Source organism: Bombina bombina, chromosome 4, assembly GCF_027579735.1.
Source record: "Bombina bombina isolate aBomBom1 chromosome 4, aBomBom1.pri, whole genome shotgun sequence".
In the NCBI taxonomy this organism is placed as follows: Eukaryota; Metazoa; Chordata; class Amphibia; order Anura; family Bombinatoridae; genus Bombina; species Bombina bombina.
In genome coordinates, this window is record NC_069502.1 from 738,316,734 (window position 1) to 738,328,781 (window position 12,048).

Here is a 12,048-nt window from a genome sequence, read left to right on the forward strand (position 1 = left end):
TTCCTGTCTCCATATCTATGTGTCATTTTTTTAGGTTAACAGTCTACTTGATGGTACTTTTTAATAATTGATATGTTATGTATATAGACATGCGTCTAAAAAAAGCAAATATCATTTAAATTGAACAATAAAGACAGTTAAGAGTGGATTTAAAAAATGCACCGTGGTTTCCTTGTGTTATTTCAACTGAATCCAAACTTAATAGTATGTTGGAATAGGGAGGAAAGAACTACAATGTAATAAATCTGAAAAATATTAAGACTTTCTGAACTCAGGAGACCAGCTAATCATCTCCTAGACTGTTGGTAATTACAGCATTCTGTCTGATGCCATTAGTCCTGAGTATCAGAAGGGTCTATCTTTTGTGCTGCAACAAAACATAGCAAGGTCTGGAATCAATTGATAGGACTCAAACTGAACCAGATGTTCATTAGAGCAGTGTCTGATCAGCCCATAATCCTTTAATCTACGATAAATCTTAGCATATGTTTAACCCTATTTTGGATAATACTAATAAGAGCTTTGTTATTTCTCCTCCAAAAGATAACTGAGCCATTTTGGCATAAAGGAGTTAATTAATGAGCAAGTGCAATTTCAATATTACAAACCTTAGGTGCCCTTAGATAAGTAGGCTGAGTGTAGACTCAATATGTGGCCCAACTGACACGCACAACTTTAAGTTACAAATATAAGCCGTACAGCCAAATAATTTGAGGATAAGTTTGTAAAGTGCTTATTAACCACATGGTCTGGAATTCTGCTATGAAAACTGTAGACAAAGGAAAATGTATATGTAGTCCTTTATGTATGCGCTGACAAACTATGGCTGTAATACTTACAACACTGCTGAAAGTTATGTAGCGCTATAATACAGCTTTGTAATGCTCTCTAGGAAATTATTAAATACTTGCTGCCAAAGTGAGCTGCAATACACAGCAGATCAAGGAATTCCAGCACTTTTTATTATGGTTCAACAAATCACAAGCGCCAAGGAGTCACAGCCCCTTAATTTTAACTTTTGGCTTGTTCTATATATTTCAATACTCTGCTGAGCTTCGGGATGATGGTCATGATTTGGGAGTTTTGCCCACTGTGTTTCCGCAGCTCTCTCATGCTTTATAAATGTTCCAGTTTGCCCCAGTGCTCATCAAACTCAGCTCCGCCCACAGACCACCATAAGCCTGCCTCCAGCCTCTAGGTCCCAGAGTCCCTCTATATTACAGAAGGGCAAAACTCACTTGATCTTGATTGCATAAACACAGATTGCAAAATTAAAATGGTCTCACAATTCTGACTATTTGGGTTTTAAAAGGGCACTGTACTGTAACATTTTTACTCAATGTGTTCTAGTTGATCCATTTCAACAGCTTGAGCATATTAAACTGCTTACACACTGTTCCTTTACCTTTATTTTGTCATTTAAAGTACCTGATTTTGCTGATGAACTGGCAGCTATACTAAAAATCTCAAGAACTAGGACAGAATAGAAGACAGGCGCAGCCCAATTCAAGTGCAGGGTAATTTATTATGACATTAGTGCAAGTACACAATACATACTCACAGACATTTAGAAGATAAAACAGCAATTTTAAACATAAGATGATCCCTCCAGTGTGGTGTTAGAATTCACAGCCCAGGCACGAACATCTCAGTCGGAAAGTACCAAGTCTGGGTGAGAGGTGCTGGAACCTAAAAATTACTACTGGTGGTGTAATAAAAATCAGTATAACTCTACGTACGTTTCGTCTGAGTTCGCTCAGACTTTTTCAAGAGTGTAATGACATTACACTCTTGAAAAACCTCTCCTCTCACCCAGACTTGGTACCTTCCGACTGAGATGTTCATGCCTGGGCTGTGAATTCTAACACCGCACTGGAGGGATCATCTTATGTACAAAATATTTGTAATTAAAAAAAAAAATGAAAAACCTAAAATATATTTGTGCTTGTTCAATTAAACCCCTCCCCCCCCTCCGAAGACATTCAAGACTTTTTGTTAAAGGGACAGGAAACCCAGAAAAAAACATTTCAAGATTACAATACACCATATAGGTTTTAATAACTTTCCAATTTACTTCTATTATCAATTTTGCTTCATTCTCTTGATATCTGTTATTGAGCGAGCAGCAATGCACTACTGGGAGCTAGCTAAACACATCTGTAAGTGAATGACAACAGGCATTTATGTCCAGGCACCAATTAGCAACAAACGGCCATCTCTTGAGCCTACCTAGGCATTCTTTTCAACAAAAGAAGCCAAGAGAACAAAGCAAATTCGATAATTGAAGCAAATTTGAAAGTTGTTTAAAATTCTATGCTCTATCTGAATGAAGGGGAAAAACAATTGGAGTTTTCTTTGTTTTGATATATTTTTAAGGACATATTAAATTTGTTTTCCTTGACTAAATTGTTTTCATTATATATAGATATATATATATATAGATATATAGTATATTCTCCCCTATTTGGAATGAGTGCACCCTTTCACTTGGTTGAAATAAAAGTATATTGTAGGGCAAAAATTAAATGATCTAATTTGTTGGAGTCTGTCATTTTTTGCACTACTGACCCTGCAAGTATATGTTTTTAATTCACGGAAAGGGATTAAACATATAGTTAAAGACCAAGTTGAGAGATGCAGAAAACTGTTGGTCCCAAGGAGACACAGCCGATGAGCCAATCAGCAGCGGCAGTCACATAATCCAGTCAATAGCTGGCCATGCCTTCTTAGGCCTTGCAGTTGTCTGTGGCTGCAAAGATTTAGAGCATGTCAATTTTGCACTACGTTGTCCCTTTAAGGGATAGTCAAGTCAATATTAAACTTTCATGATTCAGATAGGGCATTTCATTTTAAACAACTTTCAAATTTAATTTTATCATCAAATTTGCTTTGTTTTCTTGGTATTCTTTGCTGAAAGCTAAAACTAGGTAGGCTCATATGCTAATTTCTAATCCACTCTAACAGGCCCATTTATCAAGCTCCGTATGGAGCTTGAAGGGCCGTGTTTCTGGCGAGTCTTCAGACTCGCCAGAAACACAACTTATGAAGCAGCGGTCTAAAGACCGCTGCTCCATAACCCTGTCCGCCTGCTCTGAACAGGCGGACAGGAATCGCCAGACATCAACCCGATCGAATACGTGAGCTGCTGGTGCAATGTTAAATGCGGAGAGCGTATTGCTCTCCGCATTTAGCGAGGTCTTGCGGACCTGATCCGCAGTGTCGGATCAGGTCCGCAAGCCCTTTGATAAATGGGCCTGTTTGCCTTTATCTCAGTGCATTTTGACAGTTTTTCACACCTAGACAGTGCTAGTTCATGTGTGTCATATAGATAACCCTGTGCTCATTCCAGTGAAATTACTTATGAGTCAGCACTTATTGGCTAATATGCAAGTCTGTAAAAAAAAACTGAAATAAGGGGCCAGTCTGCAGAGGCTAAAATACAAGTTAATCACGGAGATAAAAAGTATATTAATATAACCGTGTTGGTTATGCAAAACTGGGGAATGGGTAATAAAGGGATTTAGACCATCCCTTTAAAGGGACAGTGTACAAAGGATGTGAGTACAGCAATAACATGCTATAACAAATTAGTTAGAATGTCCTATTATAACATGTTTATCTGCTGCTAAGTCATATATTTGATATTACATCACTCTAAATTACATAGAACTTTATTCCAGGACCAACATAGCAATTGGTCCCCTCAATTAATTTATTACTAAAAGTTTTCATCATACAATTTATATGATTTGTTGCCCTTTCATTATTTTATAATTAAGCCAACACTATTCTTTGTTTGAAAGCCTCATTTAGTTTGTAAGGAAAGTGGATTGGTGCATGAATGTTCAATTCGGAAGAATAACAACTCACTCATTAGCACTAAAATCTCTCATGGAACTCATCAATTCATGATCCCGTTACAGCTAAAATAATAAACAAAGCAAACCGTCTACACTGATTATGCTCATGGCTGTAAAATGTCGGAACACTGGCCAAAAAAAAGCATCTACTCTTCATTTAAAAGCCAACAATTACTAAAAAAAAAGGTGGTTCTTAAAATGGCATTAAAGTCAAAATTAAACTTAAATTGATTGGATAGTGCATGACATTTAAAACAACTTTCTATTTTACTTCTATTATCAATGTTGCTTAGTTCTCTTGATATTCTTTTTTAAAGAGTAATCCTAGGTGAGCTGAGGAACATTCACATGTCTTTAGCCATTTGTAGCAACGTTATAGAATTTTGCCAACACTGATATAGACACATGCACACTCCTAAGCCCCTCCCAGCCTACCTATTATTACTCTTCAATAAAGGATATCAAAGAATAAAGCACATTTCATAATAGATGTCAATTTGAAAGTTGTTTAAAACTGCACGCACTATTTTGACTATTAAGGTTTCATTTTGACTTTACTATCCCTTTAAAGAATTGCAACTGGTAAAAACAAACACGATAGCTTTATATTACATTATGCAAGACTTAAAGGGACAGTCAACACCCGGGACAACTTAATCCCATAATTTAGATCCTAAGAATAAGATGCGCCTGTTCTGCCTCCCATGTTAAATACCTCTAACATTATAGGAGTAATCGTTCACAGGACATACGTTTTTCAGCTGTAGACATGGCCGCCAAACTCCTCCCCCTCTTCTTTCATCCCCTTCTCTATTGAATTCCATGCTCGTTCGTGTTCCTTTGCTAATGAGAATGCGCATTTACATTTCTGTCCGCTCGCAAGCAGAAATCTGAAGTGCTGCTGCGAATTGCTGTGAACGCCTGTTAAGAATCCAACCGAGGATTCTATTCTGATTGGCAGTTGAGTTTAAAATGAAACATAATACGTAACGTTGGGTGGAGTTTGGCGGCCATGTCTACAGCAGAAACACGTATGTGCTGTGTACGATTACTATTATACAGTTAGAGGTATTTAACATGGGTGGCGGTGCAGGCGCATCCTATTCTGATAATCTAAATTATGGGATTAAGTTGTGCTGGGTGTTGACTGTCCCTTTAAACTACATCATATGTGTTAATACAAGATATAAAACAGGCTCAAAACAAAACAGTAAAGTTGAGACTGTATTTTACTAGTGTTGTTTTCAATATACAGAAGGTGGACAAAACAAGGGAAATACCTGACAGTCTATTAATATCAACTTAAAGGCGCAGTAAACACTTTGAGATTGTAATATAAAATGGTTAATTATGCATAGTAAAACAACTGCAATACACATTCATTACTTATTTTGCCCCTTTTACCTTTAATTTAAAGGGACAGTAAACACTTTCAGCTAGATTACGAGTTTTGAGCACTATAGGGAAATTAACGACCGTCACAAAAGCTTCGTTATTTCACCTCCCTATAGCGCTGCTTTGACAGGTTTTGTAAAACCCGGCTTGCGCGGACGATATGGTTGCGTTGAGCTCCATACCTCACCCAAATACAAGCAGTGTTTTGATTTCCCTATATACAGAAATGGGGAGAGTCGGCTAAAAAAAAGCCTTACACCTGCGATCGCGGAAACAAAAGCTCAGTAACGCAGCCCCATTGCTGTCTATGGGGAAAGAAAAAGTTACGTTTAAACACCCTAGCATAAAAACCACGTCTAAACACCCCTAATCCACTGCCCCTAACATCACAGCAACCTACATAATGTTATTAACCCTTAATCTGCTGCCCCTAACGTCGCCGCAACCTACATAATGTTATTAACCCCTAATCTGCTGCCCCTAACATCGTCGCCACCTAAATAAAACCATTAACCCCTAATCTGCCAAACCCAATATCGCCGCCACCTACATTACAGTTATTAACCCCTAATCTGCCGCTCCCAATGTCGCCGCCACCTACATTACAGTTATTAACCCCTAATCAGCCGCCCCCAATGTTGCCACCACTATACTAAAGTTATTAACCCCTAAACCTCTGGCCTCCCACATCACTAACACTAAATAAATATATTAACAAAAAAATAACAGCCAAAAAAGTGTGCGGCACACCTATACCGACAAGACTTGTAATAGCTGCGTTAGGGAAAAAGCAGCGTTATGAAGCATACTGATGCTTTTTCACTCATAACGCAAAACTCGTAATCTAGCTGTCAGTAATTAAAAAAACATTTCTGCTGTGTTGCTATAGATCACTGTTTTTAAAACTTGTCCTTGTGCCTCCCCAACAGGCCAGATTTTCAGGATTAACTTGGGTGAAAGCAGGTTAAAACCATGTTTACTAATCTGCTGATTATTTTACTTGTGCTCTAGTTTAGATATCCTCAAAATCTAGTCTGTTAGGGAGGTCTGAGGACAGGTTTGAAAACCAGTGCTATGGAATAACATATCAGCCAAGTCTTACCATTTTAAAAATAAATTAACATCCTTTTACTCCAATTATTTTTAAATAGCTGCACTTAACCCACTATTTGCCATTTTTGGAGGAGTTAATCTGGCCTTTAGTCTACAGACAACAAGACTAGCCTTGGTAATAATGTTAATATTAAATGCATTGCTTTGCAATTATTATCTGATAAAGCCACTTAGGGAATGATATGTAGAAGAGCTAGCCTTGAGAAAACAGAAGGGTGAATTTCAAGTTCTGAGAATTAGAAATTGCTCAATTTTCAGAGCTAAATTACATGAAAAGGAGCCAAAATAAATATTTAATATATATTGCATAAGTACTTTTTACTACATATAATTAAAGGGACATGAAACCCAATTTTCTTTTCATTCATGAGTGAGATAGAGCATGCAATTTTAAACAACTTTCTATTTTACTTCAGTTATGAAAATCTTTCTTTTGTTGAAAAGCAAGTAAGCTCAGGTCAGGGGCATACACGAGTCTGGTGCTCTATATGGCAGCAGTTTTGCAAAAATGTTATCCATTTCAAGCGCACTAGATTGCAGCACTATTCTCTGCCAACTCATGATCCAAGTCACCTATCTAGGTAACTCTTCAACAAAGAATACCATAGCAATTTTTTTTTTACATTGCATGGTCTTTTTGGGTCACTTATAAAAAAATTTGGGTTTCATATCCCTTTAGTTATTTTATAGTACATTCTCAACATGTTTAAAGGGATAGAAAGGTCAAAAATGAAATGTGAATAGATGTACTTCAATTTAAAATAGAAGCATTTTTTTTTGCTGTATACTTCCATTAGCAAAAAGGCTTCTAGTAAAAGTTATTACTGTATTTCTGTATCATACACACATATGCTGTGAGGCCTTTGCACCAGCATTCAAACACCACAGCTGCTAAGAGGGTCAGCAGTAACTTGTATGCACAAATTATGTCTTCAGAATTAATACACAGCACTGACAGCTCTCTGATCAGGCACTATGTTTAAAGAGACACTAAACCCAAAACAATTCTCTTATGATTCAAGTAGAGAATACAATTTTAAACAACATTCCAATTTACTTGTATTGTCTAATTTGCTTCATTCCTTAGATATTGTTTGCTGAAGAAATAGCAATTCACATGTGTGAGCCAATCACACGAGGCATCTATGTGCAGCAACCAATCAGCAGCCACTGAGCCTATCTAGATATGCTTTTCAGCAAAGTATATCTAGAGAATGACGCAAATTAGATAATAGAAGTAAATTTGAAAGTTGTTTAAAATTGTACTCTCTTTCTGAACCTTGAAAGAAAAAAAAATGTGGGTTTCATGTCCCTTTAAATACTGGTGCATGGGCTCTCACAGGATATGTGCGTATGCCGCAGAAAAACAGTAATAACTGTTACTAGAAGCATTTTTGCTAATGGAAGTATATTGCAAAAATGCTTCTAATTCCCATTGAAAGACCCCTATGTACATTAAAATGTTGACCTTTCTATCCCTTTAAAGTCCCTTTAAGATTCTCACTGAAATAGGATCCAGCACTGGGTGTTCAACCTTTTGTCTTGAAGCACTAGACTGCAAATTTGTTTCCACTCCCAAGAAACAAATTTTAAAAATGTTGTTCATCAAAATTAAACTCTGTAGTTAGATAAAATCAGATTTAAAAACAAAAAAAAATACAATGTATGCAGCATGTGGTGCCATAAACCTACAGATATAAACAAGCCCAGAAACAGTTCAATTTAATCCTCACAGAGAGAATGGAATCAGATTGTAGTAAAGTGTTTGTTTCCAACACAATCATCATTTAGTTTGACAAAATGACAATAAATTGTTTCATTACACATAACTAAACATATTATATAAAAAAAAACACCAAGGTCTTTGGTTTAATTGAATGCATATCTCCCTAATTTGGCGTTTCTTGTCTTATCATTTCTGCTGAAATCAAACAATAGAGATTTTGCTAACAAAATGACATTGGAAAACTATGTCGTCTCCAGACTCATGCCTCATCCAGATAAGGAAACTGTTGGATGGAGTTTGACCACTGAAAAACAACTGCAGCAAACAAGGTGTTAATCTGTTGTAATAACCTGTTTACTGAAGTTTACGGCCCCTTTAAGGCCACCCTTGAACAGCCTAAATCCTTGAAATGCTGCCATAAAAGTCAGTGTGTAAAATTGATAACAGAAGTAAACAGGGATGTTCTCTCTGAAGCATAAAAGAACAATTTGGGGTTTTGTGTCCCTTTAAGGTTTCCCCACCATAATTAAGAAGTTCTAAAAGACACTGTGGCATGTTTTGGCACTGAAGTAAAAATGCATACCTGATTTTCTATGGCTTTTCTATTCTTTGGATCACTGACAATGGATAGCTGCAGCTCTGCCATCTTTTTCATTTTGCTGTCCATATCGACCTTTTGTATCAGACTTCGAGTTTGACTTTTTAAAAGTTTAACAGTGTCTTCTTTTCCGTGTTTCTTAGCAAAGAGTGAAGCACATGCAGAGTGTAAAGCAGTCACCCAGTTTTCTAGATCGGTCTGACTTGTTGCCTACAAGATAAAAAAAAAATAGGTGAGAAGGGGAGAAAATATATTTTGTAATAACCCTAAAAATATTATTCTATAAAATAAAACTAAATATATTTACCCACAAATCAATTTTTGATATCACGTGATCCTGGTGTATATATAGCTTTGTGTCACTAGGAGTATTTAGAAATATTCTAACTAAATATAAAAAAAACAATAACATTGAAATTGAAAACTAAATTAACCTGCACAGAAAGCCCTATACAATTGTCCAGCCGAAGCTTCAATACAAAGCCACAGCTCAGAGTGAGAGTTCAACATAAAGTGTGTGAATTTCTTACTGAGCTTAAGATTTGCATAATCAACAAATGCATGATTACAAGAAAATGCAATAGCACTTAGGCTGAGCTTAAAATGTCTATTTCCACTCCCCCTGCACCATGTGACAGCCACAAGCCAATCACAAATGCATACACGTACCATGTGACAGCCATCAGCCAATCACAAATCCATATACGCTTATTCTGTGAATTCTTACACATGCTCAGTAGGAGCTGGTGACTCAAAAAGATTAAATATAAAAAGACTGTGCACATTTTTTTAATGTAAAGTAAATAGGAAAGTTGTTTAAAATTACATGCTCTATCTGAATAATGAAAGTTTAATTTTGACTTGAGTGTCCCTAATATCAGCACAGTAAATTTAACTGGCTTTAGAAGCAGCATCATACAAAATAATAACAAATCATTATATTGCTAGAAGTGTCCCGATAGAATAAAAAAATATTCTAACTACAAAAAGATATTTTGTTCTAAGAGCAGAATGATGGAACAACAATCCTAAAATAAATATTAAAGGGACATGAAACACAATTTTTTTATGTAATAATTCAGATAGGGCATGCAATTTTAAATAACTTCCTAATTGCCCTCTATTATCAGAAATGTCCTTAATTCTCTTGGCATTTTTTGTAGAAAAGGAAAGAGGTAAAGTTCAGTAGTGTGCACGTGTCTGGAGCACTATATGACAGTAGTTGTGCAAGAATGTTATACATTTGCAAGAGCACTAGATGGCAGCACTATTTCCTGCCATGTAGTGTTCTAGACACCTACCTAGGTATCTCTTTAACAAAGAATACTTTAGCAACAAAGCAAATTTGATAACAGAAGAGATTTGGAAAAGTTTTTAAAATTGTATGTTCTGTCTGAATCACACACAAAAAAATCCCTTTAACAGAGGGAAAACTATTATCACAAGGCAATGAGTCCTCAAAAAAGTCCTTACCCTGATGACAAATTTAGAAAAGGATGAAGAAAAAGAAATCCTCAAGATGCATTAATCTTCCAGTTTTACATAGCGGCAAACACAAAACTGTCTTAAAAATCAAGATCCTCATTCATTGGTAGAAGTAGATTACGTGGGAGATTATTGATAGACCACACAGAGCCTGGGAGAATGTCCAGTCACTAAGATGAAAATGCTATCTTCCATGAAAGAGCTGAAACCTCAACTGTCGAGGAAGCTGAAATCTAATACCATATCTATCTATGTCATCCTGGAAAAACTACAAGATCTACTAAACTCATTGGAAAGTCCAAAATGACCAAGGCTTAATATGAACCCAAAGATGTAACTGGTTCCCAGGACTGCATTGACTGAAAAATAGATTCAAAAATCAGGTTGTAAAGGACAAATTCATCATTAAAGGCTAAGGTGCTAAATCTGAAAATTAAAGGGATACTAAACCCAATTTTTTTATTTCATGATTCAGACAGAGCATGCAATTTTAAACAACTTTCAAATTTACTCCTATTATCAAATTTTCCCTCGTTCTCTTGCTATCTTTATTTAAAAAGAAGGAATGTAAAGCTTAGGAGCTGGCCCATTTTAGGTTCAGCACCCTGGGTAGCGATTGCTTGTTTGATGGCTACATTTAAAAAAGATGCCTGACTCTCTTCTGACAAATGAAATATTATGTGAAGGTCCATCATGACCAGACTTGTTTACCAAGGACACCCACATGCTTAGAGCAGGGAGAGAAATTGATCTATGGTTGCAAAAAAGGGAAACACTTTTCATTCAATAAGCTGCATAAAATTATATGAAATAATACAGAAGAGTAAATCTGGAGCTGTACTGCAGTATTAGTGATTTGCAGGGAAATATTCAGCAGAGAAAAAAATGTGCTGAGATATCCTAAAACACCTTGTCTGTCACTAGGAGACTATTGCAAGCCACATTTGGTCAAATTTAAGAAAGTAAGATGGACAGGGACGTACGTCTTCGCCCTGTCCACTCGGCTTCACTTGGTAAATACGCTGCCCGCATTTAACATTGCAAACTACGATAGTAGCTCGAGCAAGGACCGTCAATCTCCCTGGTCAGAAAAGTCCAGGGGGATTGATATATACCACATAAGAGGTGGCAAAGTGGTTTGCTTATACGAAACTGCAGCCAACGGCGCTCTGACCCCTTGAGAAATGGGGTTCTCGAAAGTGAGTTCCTTTTAAGTTTAGAGCCAGAGTCCTAGAGTACTAATGGGACTATACTTGGGACTGAAGAAAATCTTTAATGAGGTCAAGATTTATGTGACTAAACCACTTTAGCATCCAGATTCTTTACTGCTGGAAACTATTTTTCTGCTACAAAATAGCAGAAACAGAACTAGAGACAAAAAAGAGAAAGGGTTCACAGCGGAATGGAACTATCCCAGGCGTTGAAGTGACACTTCACTGAGGTCAAGAGGTGACCAAACCATTGTAGCATCCAGAATCCTACAAAGAGGTAATAGTCTTCTTTGTTACCCTGTCTAAAACAATGACCAATTCAGGCTAAAGCTGAGCTACAAAAAGGTAGAAACAGAACTAATGTTGGCAAAAAGGAAGGTATAACGTTGAATAAGAATTGGGTATAAAGTGGAATAAGAGTCTTAAAAACGTCAGGTATTTGTTTTACCTACCACAAGTGGCATGAAGCTTACAGTGAAGACTCAATATTAGGGAAGTGTGAGAGAATTATGTAGTAATTTTACTGCACTGTCAAAAGATTAAAAATGAACGGACTCTTAAATACATAAATATATTATTTATATTATTATTATTACTATCATTATTATTTGTAGAGAGCTAACAGATTCCGCAGCTACAACTATAAAATTGTAAAGTGGA

General features: G+C 36.4%; 1 protein-coding gene across 4 annotated transcripts in view; it reads right to left on the reverse strand.

Annotated features, from left to right (window-relative positions):
* Positions 1 to 12,048, reverse strand: part of TIAM2 (TIAM Rac1 associated GEF 2) — a 645,041-nt gene that overhangs the window by 268,824 nt on the left and 364,169 nt on the right. For all 4 annotated transcript variants that reach the window (XM_053710965.1, XM_053710968.1, XM_053710967.1 and 1 more), the window contains one exon: positions 8,678 to 8,902. In XM_053710965.1, coding sequence (XP_053566940.1) covers positions 8,678 to 8,902 — 225 coding nt within the window. The remainder of the gene's footprint in view (positions 1 to 8,677; positions 8,903 to 12,048) is intronic.